The sequence below is a fragment of the Meles meles genome, chromosome 13, assembly GCF_922984935.1.
Source record: "Meles meles chromosome 13, mMelMel3.1 paternal haplotype, whole genome shotgun sequence".
Lineage (NCBI taxonomy): Eukaryota > Metazoa > Chordata > Mammalia > Carnivora > Mustelidae > Meles > Meles meles.
The window spans coordinates 63,847,853-63,870,688 of record NC_060078.1 but is presented as its reverse complement, the minus strand read 5'-3'; the positions used below and the strand labels follow the sequence as shown (position 1 = coordinate 63,870,688).

The window sequence follows — 22,836 nt, the reverse complement described above, 5'->3', positions numbered from 1 at the left end:
TCTCTGTCTGCCAAATAAATAAATAAAATCTTAAAAAAAAAAGATTAAAACATCTAACTTACAGCCCTTATTCTAAGTACTTAGTCCATATTCCCTTATTTCTAATGTGGAGAAGAGCTCCTCACTAATACTTCCAAATTCCTTCCTCAGCAGCGGGCAAGATAAGTGCTATTGCTGGTTTGGCGCGTCAAACAGTATTGAGAAGGTTAATAATAATAATAACAGTAGTAGTGAAAAAACCAAGAATACATGTCTTCTTGGTTCCCTCTCCTCTTTTCATTTCCCCTGCTAAAGGCTACAAGGCCTGCGTTGCCTTGGGACACATTCAATGGGATCCAACACCAAGTCTAAGGCCTTGTGTTTACCAGGCCTTCTGATCAGAAGTCCTGGCCACAAGTGTTGGTGGGAAACTTGAAAATGGACCATCTAATGAAAGCCACAGCCAGAGAAAATGAATGAGTAGATTGAACTATTTTTACTACTGTTCTCAACACATCATGTCCTCTGTTAGAGCGGAATCCTCTATCACAATATTGCCATACATCTTAGTGGTGCCTTCCACCAGAGGAGGCAGAGCCTACTTCCCTGACCATGGATGCTGGACGTGGCCATGTGCTTTCCTCTAGTCAGCAGAATGGAGATGACGGTAAACAGAATGACCGTTTTGAGCCAAGGCCTTATAGACAAAGAGTATCCCGCTGGCCTCACTTGGAATTCTGTAATCCACCATGAAAACCATGCCCTGGGTGGCTTCTGGTCCCAGAAGATGACAGTTTATGAAGCAAGCATGGACCCCAACTGAACCTAGCATCCGGAGTAATTCAGGAGAGCCTGGTCCGTTTTGATGGCATTCAGTCAAACCACAACCAACCTGGAGATCCATGAGTAAAACATAAATATCTGGGTTATAAGCTATTTGTTCGGTTTGGGTTTGGGCCCTGTAGCATTATTGCAACGAAAGCTGAAGGATAGCAATAGGTGAAGAAAACAGCCCAAAGAGAAACATCTCAGCCAGGTATATAGCTTTGATGTACAAAAATACATTTATTTTCAACAATTTCAAAACCACTGTCTTTTTTTTTTACAGTAGAAATATTCAAATGGAACAATAAAATCAAGAACAGTATATGTACATATACTGTATATATAGACATGACTCATGCATTTGTATTTCAGTATTTAGTACAAGTATTGCAATTGTCTGCCCCATTTAACCCTTGAAACAAAAAAAGCAGGATCTTTAGAAGCACTCCTTATCCCGATCTATGCTGTAGCCAGTCAGACTTCTCTAGGTCGCATTCTCTCGGGGTCTCACAGAGAAGGCGAATGATATCTCACAAAGTTAACAGGTACAAAATCCGGCTTTTCCTCCCATATATATATATACAGTATATCGTTTTGTAAAACAAGTGTACTCAGGCTGAGCCTGAAAAGAAAACAATGCTTACGGCATGGCTTCGAGTGACCCTACGGAACAGAATTGGTGTGTGCGAATGGGCGGAGGGGCCGGGGTGCTGGGAACAGGAGGGCTGGCTTTGAAAGCGCTCGCCCCAGAGGCAAGAACTATCTTAAGGGAACTGAAGGCAGACATTTGACTTTAAGGAAGTTGTGTACATCTGACAAGCAAATAGCACAGCTTTGCTAAAATCATCTTTGACTAATATCGTGAACGGCTAGCCCCCTATTCGGCCTGCAAGGGCTTACACAAACTTGTGATGCCACAAATGCCACACCCCTCCCAACTGCTCTCACTCCTCCTGGGCTGAGATGCACTCACTAGGCCTCACTTGGTGACCAGGGGACTTTTCTGAGCTCAAAATAGCGCCAGAATTCTCCAGAAGGATTATACATTTCCATGGAATCCAACCAGAAAGAATAACCATCCCTTATCCAATCCGCAGCCAAGCTTCTTTAGAGAAAACCCATCTTCTCAGGTTGATAAATATCCTCCATGCTTTCCTTTTGGAGGGGAAGACTTGTTTCCTCACCGGCAGTCTGAAGTCTCTGGTGGGTTTCATCTTGCACCTTCATCCGGATCACCGATGGCACAGAGAGCCCCCCATGTTCTAGGATATCACTCTAGTCCTTCCTTGACGACTTGTCCCAAAGAAGCCCTCCCTCCGCTTTATACACAGAAGCAGAAACCAGCTATGGCATGGACATGGAGATGCAAGAGTTAAGTGTGACAGACAACTGGAGAGCATCCAGAACCCAACACATCTAGCAGGCCTGGGGGTTGGTCAGCTCTGAGGGTGAGTGCATAAGCCAACACACGCATCTTTCTTTTTTCTGTTTTCTTTTTTACTAAACATTAAATTATTTCTTAGGAAATAAAAAGCTATTTACATTTTGATTATGTACAGTAAGCCATCTGTAGCCTCGCTCTTGGCATGCACGAGGCAGGGCCTCTTTCGCAAAGGTGTGCACACTTTCTGCAGCTACTTTCACTCCCCACCAACCCACCTCCTGCACAACTGACTGGGAAATGTTCTGTGTTTTAAGGTATGTGTGCTGGGTGTAGGGTGTGGGTGATGTGGAGGGGGGCATGGGAGGTTAATGAGAAGCCAACCCCACTTAAAAAAGTAAAAAATAAAATTAAATTAAAAAAAGAAGAAAAGAGACCACAAGGAAAAAGAGAGTCCTCACACGGTCAGTGGCAGAATAGAGCAAGAAGGCCATGGGAAGACGCATCCTTTGCCCTTAGCATAAATGCAGCCATTTGTTCTTTCTGTCTCGCTCTAATCATCTAAGAATGCCTTCTGCCTCCCAAAGCTAAGCATCTGCCTGCTATTTATGAAGGGGCCCTTGGTAAACAAAAGGTAAAAAAGACCTTTTCATTTTTCCATAATAATAGTCATAGGAATCATCAAAAATAAAGTCAGAAAGATGGTTGACCATGTGGCTGGTTAGTATTAAACACTAGTGCAGTTGGGGATCTCCTTTGTGCTTTCGCTGTTTGCAATGGTGGCAATGCCTCCTGCAGGGGAGAGAAGATAGACAGATGGAAAGAGGATGTCAGTTTCACAAGGGCAGGACTCTTTGTTTTATTTATTGCTTTAGACCAAGGCCACATTGAATGGGTGCTGAATAGGGTTTTTATTACATGGGACACCTGGCCAGTCTATTCTACCAGCTCGCTGGCTTCTGTCGCCTATGCGACCTCCCACACCAGTGCACGCGGTGGGAGCAATGGTGTGTTATCTTACATGCCACTGATGACAACAGTAAGAACTAACAAGCTAATGCATTGCAACAGCAATGGAGAGTTGACCTCAAACCTCCCCGACTCCGACTCCACCACTTTTGGTGTTGGTCTATTTTTCAGGAAAAAAAAATCTGACACTTCCATGTGGCCAGAGCAGGCAGACAAATTTTAAAAACACAATCATGTCTCTGTAGCCAGCTGTTTCCCAGCCCTCCCTCCAGTCTGGCACGAGTAGAAGGACAGGCCACATGGGCTGACTGCCCTCGCATGTGGAGGACAGAGGATACAGGAGCTTGGTGGTACCAGCGCACATACCTATGACCCGGGTGTCCAGCTCTTTGTCCAGCAGTTCCTCGGGCTCGGTGAAGTCACTGAGTGTGATTTTGGGGGCGTTTTCACTTTGGCTGACTGACCCAATCATCTCCTGCTCCTTGTCGTGTTGGACTTGAGCATAGATGTTAATCCAGGGGATTTTCCTTAAAAAAATCAGATTATGATCACAGGGTATGCCAGAGTTGGGCCACTAGGAGATTCGGGGTCATAAGGGGGAGGAAGAAGCTATTTGTAGGACAGGCCAACATCTGGGAAAAGGGTTGGCCACCCAGACACTGTAGCTGTGAGGCCAGGAAACACAAAGTCAGACACCAGATGCCCAGGGCAGATGTAAACCACAGAACTCCCTGAGGAATGCACCTTCTTCTGGGGTAAACCAAACAGGCATCAACAGAAAGGCAATGCCATTGAGCAGATATGCATTAAAACCCCTAAAATACTTATCCGTTATTAAGTTTTTCAAGGAGCTGGACTTTGATATGCACTGGTTATAATGCAGTGAAAAGACATCTTTTTCTAAGTTTGCATCAATTTAATAAGTTCACATTGGTTTCCTTTATGAACAGCCAAGAAAGAAAAGGCTTCTAGCCATTGCTACTATCTTCAGAACACCACCTGTGGGCCAAAGATCTTAAATACCTGGGTAGCCAGTTTCCTCATCTGCTCGATGGGAGTTAACAATAACTTCCTTGTACAATTGTGGAGAGGATTAAGGCGAGGATTAAGAGAAGCTAAATAATCTCTTTCAAAGACACAAAGGCTTAGGTTTGGAAATAAGGCAGAAAGACATAAGGTTGGAGGACTTGGAAGACCAGCCAGTTGAGACTGAAATTTTCTCGGAGGATTCATCTTATGACCCCTCTTCATATCCCCTGACCCACTGGGTTTCAGGCCTGTAGTCTCCTGTGAATTCCTCTCACCCAGTGCTTCTCAGACTTTAAGTGCTTATTTCTTACCCAAGTTCTTGTTAATATGCATTTGTGACTCAATAGGTCTCGACAGGATGGGGTGAAATAGTGCATTTCTGCCAAGCTCCCAGGTGATGCTGAGGCTGCTGGTCTGAGCCCCAAACTTTGAGTTGCAGGAACCTAGTACATCAAACCTGTCCCCACCTTGGAGACTTGGAACCAGCTGTGCCCTCCTTAACACCCCTCCTCCTACTCTTCTCATGATGGTGTCCTTTTGTCTTTCAGAACTTAGCTCTGAGAGGCCTCTCCTAGCCACCCCACCTCTCCTATGAAAAATACAGAACTATGGAAGAGTGTTTGTGGGACAAATGTATAGGATGCTGGGTTAAGGATGATGTCAGAGGCAAGCTTGCTGACTTTGCTTCCCACGTGTGCCGGGTCTATATTCTCTGTCCTCTCTGCTGCACATGCAACTGAGCACCGTGCTTGGCACATGGTTCATAGTCAGCAAGTGTGTGCTGAGTGAATGAATAGATGACCTCAAAACACGTGCTCTTTCTACTTTCAGATTCTAGATTCTCAAACAAAAAGACCACAATTTTACCTTGGAATATTATCTCTAGAAGAGACCCCTCTTACCCCATTAAATGAGAGGGAAATCAGTTTAAAATCCAGACATTTCTTGAAGCTGATCACTAGGAAGGGTATTATTAAAACTTGAGGTATCTGACAATCCAGAACATTCTGTGCATTTCTAAAGAAGAATCACTCTGTTCCCCTATGACCGACCAGTGGTGTTTTCAAGCTTCTACATTCCCTTCCCCAATCCAACCCCAATGAGGTACAGTATGGGGCATCTAATGAGGTTTGCTTGTAGCTAATTCATTACCAAAGATCCCAAAAGAGGCAGGAAACATGGATGGTTCCTACCACTCCTTCACATTCAGTTTTTGTTTCTTTGGGTTGCTTTTCATACGTTGAGAGAAGTGTCCTCATGGCTCCTACTGGTCTAAACCAGCTTAACATAGTCTACAAGGACCTTAAATGAATAGATTGCATGTGAGGCAGCAGATCCCAGGCTCTCTAAATATGTATAATTAAAAATTCATGCTGGCCCTTATTTCCCTTTCATCTAAATAGAAATGCAACTTACAGACTTAGATTTCTTTTAATCGTAAAAGTACATATTACTCATGAACAGTGGGATCAGCTATCATAGTTACCAGGTGTCAGAGGCGGTTAACCTCTTCCTGATCCCACAAGTTTCTGTATTTCAGAACTGTAGTCAGAGTTCACTGCCTCTCCCTTGCTGCTTTCCCAGAGATACCTGGGAGGATTTGGATAAATCCGCCCTTACAAAGATTGTTCACTTTATTTCAATCTCTAAACAACAGGCAGAGAATTCTTTAACATTTTTTCATAGAGGGGTGGAAGGGATACCACTTTACATCCTCATGTGTACATTTTAAAAACTTGTCAAGTTGTTTTACATCTCCTAACATGTGCACTAGGGGGACTATGGGAGAGTATCAAACTAAGCCCCACTTTTGCAGGTAAGGAATGTGGGAAATAAAGAGATTTAGGGGCATTTCTTGGCCTACACGTTTATATATGTTTTAATAAGAGAAGGAAGATGGATCAACTGAGTTGCCCAAAAAACCTTTAGCTTTTGTTTGTTCCAGCTCTAAGTGTTAGGAGCCTGTGGGAGGAAATTTAGGTCTCTCTAAATTTTTCTAAAGCAAGTAGGCTTCAGACTGCAATGAAAGACTTGCTAAAAGAAAGAAAGAAAGAAAGAAAGAAAGAAAGAAAGAAAGAAAGAAAGAAAGAGCTGGAAAAACATGTAAAAGCTCAAAAATTTTCTGGGACAGCCAGGAAAAAAAAAAAAAAGAAAGAAAAAAAAACAGATCTACAGTATAGATAGAAAGTTTTGTTGGGCAGAATTTTCAGATAATAAAAGTCATGTCATAATGATTTCTAATTACCTTGTCTAAAACTTCAGAAAATAACTATTCAAGAATAAGATCAAATATGAGAAACAGGGTGATATTTGCATGTGCCTGGCACATAGTGAGCATTCAGTAAATGTTTGTTGGATGAATAAGTGGTTTAATGAGTAGATGCTGATGATTACACAGAGAAAGTGTTGGGTCTGAAAACTCACCGTGGCCAGTGATCTGGAAAGAGAAACAGAGCTGCCCTTTCTCTAAATGTTCTGCCTGTTTGCTAGCCAGGTGCAGATGTTTAAGTTTAAATTAAATGAAGTTAAATACAATTTAAAATTCAGTTCCTCAGTCATACTAGTGGTTACTGCACTGGACAGTATAGATTAAAGAGCATTTTCATCACTGCAGAAACTTCTACTGGACAGTCATTAAAGAAACAAAGGAGCCTCTGGGAAGAACAGATAAGAACCTGACCTTTACTCATGGCAAGCCTGGCACCCTCCATAGAGCCATCACGAGAGTTCCAGGTGATGGGGAGGGTAAAAAAGAACAAAGAAAAGAAGATCCAACAGGATCTCAACCAAAGGGCTTGAGCAATGGGAAGAAAACTTCCACAAAATGTGCTTAGGAAAGAAAAGGTAACAGATGATTTTAAGTGTACTTAGCTGACTCTCCTGTTTACCCACTTTGAGTCGTGTTTGTTCCCTGTGGCCTCAGCTACACGATTCACTGTCAGGGATGCAGGAAGAGTCAGCTAATATTGGGAAATGACAGAGGTAGAATAATTCAGAGATGTCATTACCTGGCAGAGATTCAACAAATCTAGTGTACGCATTTAGAGATGCCTACATTAATAGGTTGACTGTCTAGGGAGTGTAGCAGCATTTGTAAGAGAACAGAAAACTTCCCAAGTCTCAGGGATGCCTTGCCTCAGTTTAGAGATGTCTGACTCAAATGCCTTCTGTAGGACTTTTACTGGCCCTTGTCCTCAGCAACCATGAGGATCTAGAAGCCAGAAGGTGACACATTTGGTTTAGTTGCTTTTCAAGTTCCAACAACCACTGGGCTTCCCCACAATCAAATCCTTGGTTGAATTAAAGTGTGCTTTGTATGGAACTGAAGTACATCCACAAATGAGCGTTGCCTTGACTAAAACATTTCTATATGAAATCTTTGTTCTCTGCTGGTGATATGAGGGTTTGTTCCCATCTCCAAAGGCCACATGGGCTTTGACTCACAGGTCTTGATCCATGAGGATATGAACTCACATACTGGTCTATTAACTGAGTAGGAAGGTAACCCTCTCCGTGTCCTGATACGGAGGGTGTTGAAGGCTTCCTGCTAGTTACATAATGCGGAGATGTGTATTGAGGAAAACTAGTGTTCTGAAGCCTGAGCTGTCCACGAGAGGGCAGCTAATGAGTCCTAGGGGAGAAAGTGGAGCACAACCTTTACCATGGATCCCTCTCACAATCTAAAAGCATTACCTTCAGTGTCTAGAAAGACTCCCAGGACCAAGTTTTGCTTCCAGAATGGTTAATGATATTTTCACTTTAATCAGTCTTTGTATGAAGCACATTTCCATGCCATTCATAAGATTTTTTAAGAACCTACCATGTGCCGTGTTGTGATACAGAAGGCACCTTGGGAACTCATGTTCTCTGTTATCTATAATAGCTCTGCATTGTTGATTACTTAGTATGTACCAGGGACAGATGTGACCATATTTAAACTGCACGGCAAGCCTATTAGGTATTGTTTTCTCCATTTTACATATAAAGAGACGAAGGCTTAGGGAGGCAGATTCAACTGCCCAAAGCTAAAAATGCTAAGTTAAAATTGGGGGTCTGTCTCATTGCAAAGGTCATACTCTAAACCAGGACACCTCTAGAAGGAAGTATGACCTTATTCTGTACTTAATGGTCCAGAATTATTGCTTTCAGTTCCATGTTTTAAAAAGTATCCTGTTATTTCACCCCTTCTGTGGCCTTCAAACATGATTTCTGAGTACATGTGAGGTTTGGTTTTCCTGATGAATTGCCCTTTAGAAATAGGAAAAAGAGGGAAAGGGATAAAGGTGGAATATTTTTAGCATGCGGATTTACACGAGAGACCAGGCAGTTGCAATACAGGATAAGAAAATGTGTGTGTGTGTGTGTGTGTGTGTGCGCGTGTGCGCACATATGTGTGTGTCCATGTGTGCACTAGATTTCAGCTGTATTTCCTCTATTTAACCACCCTGAATGGGTGGTAAGCTGTAGAAAAGATCTCCTGAATACCCAAGACCTTATTTTAGAAATTTAGGTAAAGTCTGAAAATTCTTTGCATTTCTCTTGAAGAGAATAAATTGATTTAATAGGCTATCCTTTATTTTCTTGACTCAATACACCTATAAATTGGATAGAGTTCAGACTCTTAAGCCCATTTATTCTTTAACCATCAAAGAATAGGCATTCCTGCCTTTCCCTTCCCCCAATGCCAAACAGAGCTTCAAAGAGAATTAATTTCACATATGTGGGATGAGTTTAGGAATGGTGGCTATAGGAAGAATCAACTCCAAAGTATCTAGCCCCAATATCAAAACTGAGAGATATTAGCACATACCTTTTAAACTTGTAGATCAGGAACACAGCCAGGCCCACAAATACCACTGACAGGAGCATAAGCATGGCTGAGCTGCTGTGGCCAGCACTAGAATCCACCAATGGAGCTAGGAGGAAAAAGCAGATGGCTCACTTGGAAGCTATTAGATGGAGGGAGTTCTCATCAGAGAAAGGAGGCCAGCTGATGTCCCGTCCTTAAATCCAGTCTCCAACTGCCCTGTGCTGTGTGCTCTCTGGGCATAGGAAGCTTGGTTTCAATAATGAAGATAGTAAACTCCTCTGCTCTGCCTGAATAAACCTACTGTTTCTGGTGAAAACTGAGCAATGTGGATCTAGCTGGGGGGAGTAGAAGAGGGGCTCGAGTGCTCTTTCTCTTAGACGGCCTGAGTGCCTGCCAACACAATTATGGCTTACCCATTGGGAATTTTGGACTCAATAGTCATGCAATGTTTCATTCTCTTCCTTTACACGGTTCTGCTAAAACACTGCTGGGTGGGCACATTTAGAACCTCCATAATCTGAAAAATCTGAGATTAATCATAGATATTTAGCAAATAGGCTCTCCTGGAGACCCAGGAATGGACACCCAATGGGACATACCTTTTCAAATTCCTTTTACAAATCAATCACTAGAGCTGATCTCTGTATCAATTTAGATTCACCTGTTGTAAATCAAAAGGAGTTTTAAAGTTATCTCAGTGGCCTCCCAAGCAAGATTCATGGAATCGGAGAATTGAAGAAATTAAGAGACCCTGAGGATTACCCACTATAATCTCAACTTGCAGATAAAAACAAACAACAAACAATTAAGTTGAAGCCCAAGGAACCTGTAAATTTTCCCCCCAAGGTCATCCAGGGATTCAACAGCAATGCCACTTCTAATGAGAAGTCTTCTTGCTACCACAACAGGAAGCCCCATGAAAGATGTGATTAATCTTTCGTAACCATCACTACACACAAGAGCCCTGCCCACAAAGCTATTTTCAGGCATTTGTGGAGAAGTGTCTGATACTGATCTCCTCCCCTTTCTCCCCAGGCTAACAGATCACATCCCCATTTCCCCCCAGATCCCAGCAGGCACTCACCTAGTGTCAGCTGCGTGACATACACTATGACTTGAACCCCTGGCTTCAGCTCAAACTGCACCAAGTTTTGGTTTAGAGCATTAAACAACATCTCTACAATCTGGAAAAAAAAGAGAGAGAGAGAGGTGCACAGGAGACATGCCATGAGACAGTCCTCCCTCAGGGAGCTAGAAACCAGGGTCAAGAGGCAAACAGTGACCAAGTTCAATCAGGAGACAGGATATTGGGACATTTTCATCCATCTGGTTCTCATAGCTCTTGGAGCCCTGCGAGGCCAAGGAAGCAGTTGATATTATTCGCGATATGTTATTGCTTATGGAGAGTGGAGTGAGACAGAGAGAGGTGAATTTTAGTTGATAACAGACCTCCATGTCTCATTCAGTCCCTGGATCAGTTCTTTCTCATCCACGCCTTTATAACTCACTGTAGCACAACCTATTGTGGTTTTCAATGAAAGGACATCAACCCATCATTGGTTCTTTAATCTAATGAAGTACACACACAGGATAGGGCGGCCCCTGCCAGGATTAAAGTGGGGAAGTAGGTCCTCAGCCCACTCCTGTGCTTTTGCTCTTTTGGAGACAATGGGAGGCAGACATCAAGGCGGAAGCTGCCTTCTTTTTATGGGATAATTTTTCCTCTTTAGTTTTCCCCAGCAAGTCTCAGAACACATAACACCAATTTAATCACTCTGTAATTCCCACATGAAAGCCGAGGCCGACTTGGGCTGTGGTCCCTAATTCTTATCTGGCTGGACGCGCCTTAACATCACAGCTGCTATTCATCACCGTAATTACCTATTTATCTAAACGAATGGATATTGTAGCTTCCAAATATAGTTCGCACATGCCACTTGCTATTTCAGAATAAAGAGGTCTTGTAAAAGTGATGCATGCATTGAGAAGCTGAATTTATTTCTGGCCAACTTGGATATGCAGCCCTGCACTACGACTACCTGCTTCATTTTCCAGAGGAGCAGACTGTGTCGGCATCTCTGCTGCCCGAGAACGGCTGTGGACGGCCGTAGGGATGAGGTGACAGCCAGGTGAGTACCGAAGGGACACAGAAGATGTGTGCACGACTGCCTCATGTGGGAGCAGATGTGTGCTTTGTGCCGACTCACTTTCTTCTACCTCTCTGACTTAGTGTCACAGGCAGGCAGGGAAAGGTGAGGCAGAGCACAGCCCATGAGAGCCCAGTAGGAGCTGGGAGCGAGAGAAGGAAAACCAGCTCCTTTACTTCAGAGACTCCATGCCCATCACAGCAACTACATGCTCATTTGATGAGGATGGTCAACCACAGTCCCTTTGGACATGCTGGTTCCTTAATCAAAACACGATGAAGCAATTCTTCTCTCTCCACAGAAACATGTTTAAAAGCAGCTCATTTTCTCTCCTGAAGCAGAAACTTAGATTGACCACGATCTTTAAGGACAAGAAGCCTATTTTCCCAGATATAGACAGGGACACTCAAATCCCTCCCTCTCTAGTGTCCACGCCCCTCCATCCCCGGGGGGAGGGGCAGGTCACTGGGCAGGAGACCTGAGGAAGTTGCAGGAATGCCAACTGCTGGAATGCCTTCCCTTCTTGTGTGCCAAATGCTTTAGCCTTTGTGCATCTGGGCACCTTCTGGGCAAGCCTGTTGTTCCTCACAGCCCCAGGTGCCAGAAAGACAGACAGGCCGCTGGGCCAATGAGAGGAAGCTCCCTTCCCTTTGTGGCTGGAGGTGAGGTTGTATGCCCTTTGACTGGGAGGTACAAGCAAGTAGTACCCCAGCCAAGTGTTCTCTCACTTACTTGTTCCAGGTCCTCTTCATTGCCTTTCCTCCTCTCCGTCAAGTTCTTGGGGGGAAGGATAAAGAGCTCTGCTGAAGTGGGGAGCCCAGGGAACACAGCCACCAGGATCTGGTCTTCTGGGACCCCGGTTACCTGCAGAGACCACAGAGTGAGGCTGTGGACAAGCCAGCCTCCCTGAGTCCAACACAAGGAGCAGAATACACCCAGGTACAAGGCTCACGTGTGTGCTGCCTTACCCGACATAGGAGACACAGGGCCCAGGATATATCCAGGCTTCCCTTCTGTTTCCCATTAGAGGTGCCATGATTAGTCTCACTACCTCCTCTGGCTTTTACACACATTTTTACTGAAACTAAAATACTACAGCGGTTTTTAAAATATTGTTTCCTGGGAACACTGGCTAAAGCTCCATATTATTCTTTTTTTCCTGCACGAAGAGGACTAGAGCTTCTGGCAAAAATATGAACATACCGGCTGCGAGCAAGGAATAGGAGGTTACAAGCAAACGTGGGGAAATGCAAATTTAAAAAAGAACAAGATAAGCAGCACAATTTTCACTTACTAAAGCAGGATTTTTGTATTAAGTTAAAATCGCTGATATTGGTGAGGCTTCAGTTAAGAGCTCTCTCATTTGTGGCTGGCAGCACAAAAAATCAATGCACATTGCCAGTTTGCTTTTCAAAAGACTTACTTTAAGGCCATAAAAATATTCAGACCTTCATTCAGTAACTGTAACTTGGAGTGTTTGCCCTAAGGAAATGATCTAAAATATAGAAAAAGCCACAAACAGGAAGAAAAACATTATTTATAATAACAAATAAATGGGGAAAACTCAAATATGCAAAAACTTAAGTAAATAATGGTATGATCACCCAATAGAATGCTATTTTACCATTATGACGATAATTAGTACAGTCAGCCAACATGGAAAAACACTTATGATTGCTTCATTCTGATCTATTTCCTTACATTTCTTTGGTTACAACCCTATAAAAATAGAAATGTGTAAGAGTAAAAAAGCAAAATAAAATACTAAAAGTTGTGTTAAGATGCTGAGATTATGAGTGAGTTTTTTCCTATGCCTGAGTGTTCAGTAAAAGGATTGTATTGCTTTTTGATAAAAACTTAAAGGAAGCTTCTGTCTGGAGGTAAATTCCTAAAGCAAACAAAACGCTGAGTCACGCACCGCCTGCTGTCAAGTATGGTTATTCTTCCCTAAGTGTCTCCTGAACACATCTCTTCTTGTGCCAACACAAATAGGGTAGTTTCTGATTTGGCAAAAAATAAAAAATAAAAAAAAAAACAACTCTGCCTCCTCCAAGAAGTCTCCCCTGACTATCGCCACTTGCAGTGACTTCCTCTAAGTTAGCCTCTCACGCCAAGCACTCCAGATACCATGTCTACCATATTTCAAGGTTCATCTTCACTGTGACATAAATGTATCTGGCTGATACTATCTTTTCTCTGAAAGGTTCTTATGAATGTGTACTCAAATATTCCTGGGGGTCTTTGTGGATAGATCACTGTTCTGAGGAGGCTTGCACAGAGTAGAGACCCAATAAAGAGTTGCTGGATTGAATAGAAATGGAGGGGTTGTTTCCCATTGCCTCAGCTCTGTTTCCTGTTTGGGACGAGGCTCACAGATCGGAGTTCATCCTCAGGGATGTGATAAGAGTCAAAGCACCAACTTGAAGAAAACTAATAAGTAACATTCAGACCTGAAAAGTCCACCAAACACAGAGGATCCCTTAGAACTGGCTTTGCCAAATGCCTTGGTTTCCTGCTAGAAGGCATGATCCCAAGTAGCTGGAAGTTTTTGTGCTCAAGTCTATGGGGCAAAAAGGTCTCATCCCTCATCCTAACCAGCCAGGGGAAGCAAATCTCTGGAGACCATTCCAAAAGGCAAAGCACAGGTAATCACCCAATGGAGTGCAGAGGGTAAGCCTCTGAGTGCCACTGCTGCACTGACCGTTCGTCCCAGGGAACAGCGGCCTCGGTGGGGCGGGGGGGGGGGGGGGGGAGTGTCAGTCAGTTAGTAACCTTAGGGAGACTCTGGGGCTATATATCTAGAGTCATTTAATCCCATCCGAAGGGATATTTAAGGGACAGGTCCTTGTGAGATTTAAGGTCCAGGTATCGACTGACATGGCTGATTATTATTTATTAGTATAATTATTACAATTACCAAGTTATTTATTAAAAAGCTAGTATGTTTTTAATAAACACAATCATGCAAAATATACACAATTCTGGATGTTTCACAGTCACAGGGATGCAAGAGCAGTTACATTTCCATCCCTTTCTATGAATAATCTTTTTGTAAAAAGATTTAAGATGAAGATTGTCCAGCAGACAATGCCCCACAGGAATGCTCTCTTGAATCATTCTCTTTTCCTTCTTCTTTTTCTTTTTTGTCGGCTCCCTCTTGAAGTCCTTCCCCGGCTCATCCCCCTCTGCCTTAGGGAGCATCAGCATTCACATGTGCCCTGCCCCCCACCGCCTGGGGGGTCTAATCACCTCCATACTCGCAGCTCCCACATCTCTGCCTTCAGTCAGGGTTAGCCACTTGACCTTCAGATCCATATTTTCAATTCCCCTGGTTATTTTCACCCAACTGTTCCTCATGTGTTCCAAACTCACATAAAAAAATCACATCATTGGGACACCAGGGTGGCTTAGTCAGTTAAATGTCCAACTCTGTATTTCAGCTCAGGTCATGATCTCAGGGTCATGAGATGGAGCCCCACGTCAAGCTCCGTGCTCAGTGGGAAGTCTGCTTGTCCCTCTCCCTCTGCACCTCCCCCCACCATGCGCTTGCTCTCACTCTCTCTCTCAAATCAGTCAATCAATCAATTAATCAATCACACCATTACTGCTCCTCAAGCATGTTTCTCTGACATGGTCCAACTAAGGACAAGACCCTCTCCTCCCTGCTCTGGAATCAGAAAGATTCTCTTCCTCTTATTCCTACTACATACTATTAGTTACCAATTCTACTGTTCAATTTCTCAAGTAATCTTTGAATCCTTCCTCATCAAGATTTTGTTACCTCTGGTCTAGAGAACTGCAAGAGTGTTTTAACTGATCATCTTTTGTGAAATTTCTCCCCCACCTATTCACTTCTCTCTCAATAGTTTGGACTCTGTACATTCCCTCAACCCCCCCCCCCCCCGCAACAGAATGACTAAGAGGAGGAACACCCAACAGAGGAAAAACTCAGAGACTATGACCTCTGCCACAGAACTAATGTATATGGATAGACGCGAGATGTCGCAAATAAACTTCAGGGTAACAGTTATGCAGACAATAGCTAGGCTGGGAAAAACCATTAATGGCAACATAGATTCTCCAATGGCAGAAGTGAGAGCTGATCTGGCAGAACTTAAAAATGCTATCAGTGAGATCCGATCTAATCTAGATACTCTAACAGCTAGGGTAAATGAGGCAGAAAAACAAATTAGTGCTCTAGAAGACAAACTGATAGAAAAGAAGGATCACAAGGAGGCCAGGACCTGACTGATTCTCTCAGGAATACTACCAAAAATTCAAAGAATAAATAATACCTATTCTCCTGAAGCTATTTCAAAAAATAGAAACAGAAGGAATATTTCCAGACTCTTTCTATGAGGCCAGCATTACCTTGATTCCAAATAGGAAAAGACCCTTTCAAAAAGGAGAATTTCAGACCTATATCCCTGATGAATATGGATGCTAAAATTCTCAGGAAGAGCGTAGCTAGTAGGATCCAATAGTATATTAAAGGATTATCCAGCATGACCAGGTGGGATTTATACTGGGAATGCAAGGCTGGTTCAACATTTGCAAATCAATCAATGTGATAGAACACATTAATAAAGAAGAGAGAAAAACCACACGGTTCTTTCAATTGATGCAGAAAAAAATTTGTAAGAAAATACAGCATCCTTTCTTGATTAAAACTCTTCAAAGTATAGGGATAGAGGGAACATTCCTCAATTTCATGAAAAACATCCATGAAAAACCCACAGCAAATATCATTCTCAATGGGGAAAAGCTGAGAGCCTTCCCCTTAAGATCAGGGACACGACAAGAATGCCCAATCTTGCCACTTTTGTTCAACATGTGGTAGAAATCCTAGCAACAGCAATCAGATAAGAAAAAGAAATAAAATGTATTCAAACTGGCAAAGAAGATGACAAACTCTCCCTCTCTTCTCAGATGACACAATACTTTATGTGAAAAACCCAAAAGACTCCACCTCCAAATTCCTAGAACTCATACAGCAATTCTGTAATGTGGCAGAATATAAAATTAATGCACAGAAATCAGTTGTTTTCTTATAAACTAACAATGAAACTGTAGGAAAAGAAATTAGAGAGTCGATTCAATTTATAATAGCACCAAAAAACCATAAGATACCTTGGCATAAACCTAACCAAAGAGGTAAAAGATCTATACCTTAGAAACTACAGAAAACTCAAGAAAGAAACTGAAGAAGACACAAAAAGATAGAAAAACATTCCATGTTCATGGATCAGAAAAATAAACATTGTTAAAATGTCTCTGCTGCCTAGAGCAATCTATATGTTCAATGTCATCCTGATCAAAATACCAGTGGCATTTTTCAAAGTGCTGGAACAAACAATCCTAAAATTTGTACAGAATCAGAAAAGACCTCAAATGACCAAGGAAATGTTGAAAAAGAAAAACAAAGCTGGAGGCATCATGTTGCCTGATTTCAAGCTATATTTCAAAGCTGTGATCACCAAGACAACACAGTACTGGCACAAAAACAGACATATAGAACAATGGGACAGAAAAGAGAGCCCAGATATGGATCCTCAACTCTATGGTCAAATAATCTTCGACAAAGCAGGAAAAAGTATTCAATGGAAAAATGATAGTCTCTTCAGTAAGTGGTTCTGGGAAAATTGGAGAGTTATATACAGAAGAATAAAACTCGACCGTTCTCTTACACCAAACACAAAGATAAACTAAATGGATGAGAGACCTCAATGTGAGACAGGAATCCATCAAAATCCCAGAGGAGAACACAGGCAGTAACCTCTTTGACATCAGCCACAGCAACTTCTTTCAAGACATGTCTCCAAAGGCAAGGGAAACAAAAGTGAAAATGAACTTTTGGAACTTCATCAAGATAAAAAGCACAGCAAAGGGAACAGTCAACAAAACAAAGAGGCAACCCACAGAATGATAGAAGATATTTTCAAATGACACTACAAAGGGCTAAAATTCAAGATCTATAAAGAACTTCTCAAACTCAACACCCAAAAAACAAATAATCAAGTTAAAAAAAAATGGGCAAAAGATGTGAACAGACACTTCTCCAAAGAAGACATACAAATGGCTAACAGAAACATGAAAAAATGTTCATCATTGTTAGCCATCAGGGAAATTCAAATCAAAACCACATTGAGATACCCCCTTATACCCAGTTAGAAAGGCAAAAATTGACAAGGCAAGAAACAACAAGTGTTGGAGAGGCTGGGGAGAAAGGGGAATCCTCTTACACTGTTTTTGGGAATGCAAGTTGGTAGAGCCACTTTGGAAAACAGTGTGGAGGTTCCTCAAAAAATTAAAAATAGAGCTACCCTATGACCCAGAAATTGCACTACTGAGTATTTACCCCAAAGATATATACATAGTGAAAAGAAAACTTGCACCCCAATGTTCATAGCAGAAATGTCCACAATAGCCAAACTGTGGAAGTAGTCAAGATGTCCTTCAACAGACAAATGGATAAAGAAGATGTGGTCCATATACACAATGGAATATTATGCAGCCATCAGAAAGGATGAGGACCCACCTTTTGCATCAACATGGATGGGACTCGAGATTATGCTAAGTGAAATAACTCAAGCAGAGAACACTGATTATCATACGGTTTCACTTTTGGGGGAACATAAGGAATAGCATGGAGGACATTAGGAGAAAGAAGGGAAAAATGAAGAGGAAGAAATCAGAGGGGGAGACAAACCATGAGAGACTGTGGACTCCCAGAAACAAACTGGGGTTTTAGAGGGGAGGGTGGAGTGGGGAAGGGTGAGCCGGGTGATGCGTATTAAGGAGGGCACATATTGCATGAGCACTGGGTGTTATTCGCAAACAATGAATCATGGAACACTGCATCAAAGACTAATGAGGTACTGTATGGTAACTAATATAACGTATTAAATAAATAAATAAATAAATAAAACCGAGCTCAAGTATTCCCTGCAAAGACCATCCTAACAGCTCACAAGTATTTAACAAATCACAATAACATGCTAAGCCTGCTTTTCCCTGGATAGAGTGAATTATACTTTTCACCAGGCTCTTTTGAAATGCTGGCCATGCCTCCTTCATAGAACTAGTCACATGTTAGACTTAGCTCTACGTCTGAAAACCCATGTTGCATTTGTCATCATGTTCTAGCACTTTGTTTTGAGCAATGCATTAACAAAACCCTTCCAAAGCACTCTAAGGCCAATCTGACCTTGAGTTAACTCTAGAACTCTACTACCCTGATGGCATATTCTGTTTTCTGGCCTACAGCCTTTCGATTGTCATGTATAGCCAATGGCTATACACTCACAACAAGCCAATACACTTGTGAGTCTGAATACCTGGTTAAGAAACCCCCTTGGTGGGCAAAGAACAAGCCTAGTGAATGAGATCTGTGTAGACTCAATGAGTGCTCCCTCCATTAGTTCTTTAAAGGGGTCCTCCTCTTGTCTTAGGAAAATTCGGTATAAAGACAGGGCCAATTCCCCTCCTCCTGTCTATCTCTCTGTCTCTCCCCCACACCCCCTTCCCTCCATCTTCCCTTGCCCTCCTCATTCCTGTCTCTGTTAACAGAGAGAAAATCCTTACGTAACTGTAGAATGGTGGTTTTAACCCATGAAAATTTAGTCTGGACCAGATCATTTGGTTCTTTCCTTTACACACTAACATGTAAGCAAAGATAAAGCCAACTTACTTTAACCAGAGCTCTCTTGATGACATTGCCAATATCTTGCCTCCACTCAGGAATGTCAGGGTTGTGGTAATCCAAGTTTGGAGAGAATGACAATAGTTGGGACTGGAAATATTCTGCAAGGACAGAGGGTGTGTGAGTGGGGCTGAGAGAGGGATGGCAGAACAGCAAATGCTGTAATCACTGTGCTTTAGGGAAAGGGTCCACACTTCCATGTGACCTCAGCTACAATTCCTTCTTACTGGCTTCTGAAAGAAGGTGGGACTTGGTAACTGGAAGGGGATTTATGCTCCCAGCATGTAGGATTCCTAGCATCTTAAGCCCCTCTTCTGGTAAAAGAAAATTATTTGAAATGAAAGGTAAGTATGAACCCCAGAAGAAGAAAGTATTTACGATTGTTGGCGGTATTGTGCAGAGCCGATGATAAAGCATTAACAAGCTGGGTTTGGTTGGAATCCCACCTTGCCACGTGTCTTCCCCTTAGTTCCTCTGATCTTCCTCCTAGAAACCATCTCAGGGGACTAGATCAAAATCCTGTGTGTAAATGTGGGTAATGTTCAGTTTCTTGACCCAGATGGTGGGTCCACTGGTCTGTTTAATTTGTGGTAAGTCATGAAACTAAACACTTGTTATGTGTGTACTCTTTTGCATTAAATTTACACTTCAGTAAAAATGCTTGCTTAAAAAAGTCCTCCAGGTGCCTGATGAGAGAGAGATGTAGGAAAAGGTGCTCACCTGAACTGAGGCTGAAGAAGTATGTTCTGAGTAAAAGGACTTTTTAGAAAGCCCCAGGTATAGTGGCAAGCTTTAGGGGCTTGGGGGAGGTTGTGTGAGATGGTGTTGGAAGCAAAACTTGATTTAAAATAGATTTAATAATTAGGAATGGTTTTCCAGGATTGAGAACAGGATGTTATCCTTTTTATCCACTCTTCTTTCTAGTTCTGCCTTCTCATTCTAGCTTTATTCTTGAGCCTTTGCAGCCAAGGATTTGGAGTTTTTCAACAATTGGTTATATGGACTTCATCTCAGTAACTTAGTTATGAGTTCTGCAAAGGACAGGGAACCATGACTCCTCTTCTGAAATCACTGGTCCCCATGGTTACAAAGAGTTGGGGCTGCAGACATGTTGTAGATACCTCAGCAGGACATCAGATCCAGCTGCCTCTATGACAGTCTTTCTAGCTTAGCATCCTTCAACTTACGATATGTGCTTGTCTAATGAGAGCCCCACCATCAGGATCATCTTAGGGAATAATAGATGCTTGTCTATGCCCATCTATGCCAGTTTCTCTTGCAGCCTCAGTGTCTATTCAGGAACAAGGTAGAAGATATGTTTAGAAATCTCTTGTTGACCTACATAATTTCCCCCTGGTGTGGGGAATTTTCAAAGCAGTCAGGGGGTGCCATAAGGGTAGGCAGATGGTATTGATTGGGCAGGAGGGGGCAACACAGAACAATTTTCAGGGCTTACCATGCACAGCAATGTCTTTTGTGTCCTGGATAAGGGCATTCCCAGCAGCTACCTGGACAGTGATGGTGTTGGTGCCTTCGGCCAGGAATGTGAAGGAAATGCTGCTGTCCAAGGTGATGAGAGGCTAAAAGAAGGAAAGATACCCATTTAATCCTCTGTGGGATATCAAATTTTCTTCCTTTCTTACAAATCTCAGACTGTCACAAATCTGCATGTTATTTGTGTGTCCCCAAGGGATCCTAACTTGAAACAAGAAAAAAGAAAATGACTTTTTGTAGCTTCCAAAAACTGTGATTATAGTCAGTATCCAGGAAGAATAGTAATATCCTTAAAATACACTGTAAAGTGTAAACCTGAAAGATGAAGATAAGATTGGACACTCTGGATTTTGCATGTCACCCTCTTCCTTCTCCTGGGACAAAGTAGAAGCAACATTTTTAACCTATTTCAGCTGGTTCTGGGAATAGATCATTTATTTCTCTTCTCCTCCAATATTCTGTGTCACTTGCATTTCCTCCTGTATTCCACTGGAGTGTGAGACCTTTCAGAGAGGTGGTCAGATTTTATTCACTTCTGTTATCACCCATCGTTGGCATATTACTTTCATGTAGTAGTTGGATGCATGGTCCAATCACTGACATTTTGCTTTATTATATCTGTGTTTTCCACTGCAAAGCATTTCTAACATTTTAAACAGGTTGGAAAATAATAAACATATATATCTGTGACCATTTGAGTTCCTTTTTTCTGCTTTATTTCCCTGATCACAGCATATACAGGTTTCCAAGGATAGACAGAAACAGGATCTATTACTTTCCTGAGAATTAGGACCTTGATGAAAGCAGGTGCTTCTGGGAGAGAAGAATGCAGATCCTGAGGTTGAAGAGTCATTATTCAGTGGTCATCTTAAGGCCTGCATCCTTCCAAGTTCCTGTTGTTTTGCAAGGTACGACCCAGCAGTAGGAAGCTGCTCTGAGGCAGCTCTCAAAGAGATGTCACAAGCACAGATGAGCAGACTCTCTCTCCTCTTTGTTTGTCAGGACAGCCATGGGACAGAGACCAAGAAGGCAGCCAGTTGGGAGGCAGAGAGCAGTTCCTAAAGGGGGTGCATGTGGGCCAGCACTTATACAGCACACTCAGGCTCTCAAGACTGAACATGGTCTAGATATGTGTGTCAGAACCCTGCAGAGGCTCGCAGATGTGGCTCTCAGACAGCGTCTCTGCTGCAAGACGAGAATTGCTTTCTAGCTCAGAATTTCCAACTGGGCCTCTAAAACATAATTTGATTTCTTCTTCTTTAAAATTCTGGAGTCAGACAGGCTACTGTTGCACCACAAGTATTATGCCAAGAGAAATAAGTCAGTCAGAGAAAGACAAATATGTATGATCTCATTCATATGTGGAATTTAAGAAACAAAGCCAATGAACAAAGAGGAGAAAATAGAGAGAGAGGCAAACAAAGACAGACTCTTAACTACAGAGAAGAAACTGATGGTTACCAGAAGGGAGTACGTTGGGGGGGGGGGTGGCGGGAGGGTTGGGTGAAACAGGTGATGGGGATGAAGGAAGGCACTTGTTGTGATGAGCAATGGATGATGGATACAAGTGTTGAATCACTGTACTGTACACCTACACTAATATTACATTGTATGTTAACTAACTGGAATTTAAAAATAAAATTCTGTAGTTCCCTTTTTTTTGACCAGGCTGACAGCTGGAGTGGGGCAAGAGGAGAGACATTGCCATAAGCATGTGACATGCCTTCTTCTCTGTTTGCTATATGAAAGAAAGACGTGAGTATAGAAAGGGAGGCATTTGTGTTGAGCACTGGGTGTTATATGTAAGGGATGAATCAGTAAGTTGTACTCCTAAAATCATTATTATACTACATGTTAACTAACAGGAATTTTAAATAAAGTTTTGAAAAAAAAAAGAAAGAGAAACATTCTTTCATTTAACTAAGGGCAGACCCCAGAGTTCAAGTATTCTTAAGGCTCAGTGACAGTACAAACAAGGGTCTGGCCTTCTAAATTAAATAATGAATGAGTTGCGAATAGGTTCTATGATGTATATCAACTTCCATGGGCTGATAGTGGCTGTTTAATGTCCTGGGTTGAGAAGGAAGCTAAAGTCAGTTTGGGTTCAGCATACCAATGTTGGCCATGGCAATGAAATAATGTGTAACACAGAGTTGCCATTTCTAGTGTAATAAGAACAAAGACTTGAAATTCTGGCTTTATTTAGTTGCTATTGTAATAAATTACCTTTGGCAAAGTTAGTTCCCATTTTGAGCCTCAGTTCTTTATCCGTTAAATGAAAGGTCTGGGTTGGAAAATCTTTGAGCACTTTATTCAGCAATCAGAATATATAGGATTGATGAATGTCTTATGGCAAAACCTTTATAGTCTCCACTAGTCAACCCATTCAATCTTAGCTGTTAGGAGACCTTCGTTTGCTTCACTACCTAGTCATATTCTTTGGAATAAAAATGAGATGTCACTATATACCCAACTGAATAGCTAAACTTTCTTTAAAAAA

At 42.2% G+C, this 22,836-nt stretch overlaps 1 protein-coding gene across 2 annotated transcripts in view; it reads right to left on the bottom strand.

Annotated features, from left to right (window-relative positions):
• Positions 1-1,057: 1,057 nt before the first annotated feature.
• SORCS3 (sortilin related VPS10 domain containing receptor 3) overlaps positions 1,058-22,836 on the bottom strand; it is a 603,811-nt gene continuing 582,032 nt past the window's right edge. For both annotated transcript variants that reach the window (XM_046028096.1, XM_046028098.1), the window contains 7 exons: positions 20,299-20,422; positions 18,831-18,943; positions 11,873-12,004; positions 10,078-10,177; positions 8,994-9,099; positions 3,521-3,681; positions 1,058-2,977 (listed from right to left, as the gene is read on the bottom strand). In XM_046028096.1, the coding sequence (XP_045884052.1) occupies positions 2,913-2,977; positions 3,521-3,681; positions 8,994-9,099; positions 10,078-10,177; positions 11,873-12,004; positions 18,831-18,943; positions 20,299-20,422 (801 nt within the window). In that variant the 3' untranslated portion in view covers positions 1,058-2,912. The remainder of the gene's footprint in view (positions 2,978-3,520; positions 3,682-8,993; positions 9,100-10,077; positions 10,178-11,872; positions 12,005-18,830; positions 18,944-20,298; positions 20,423-22,836) is intronic.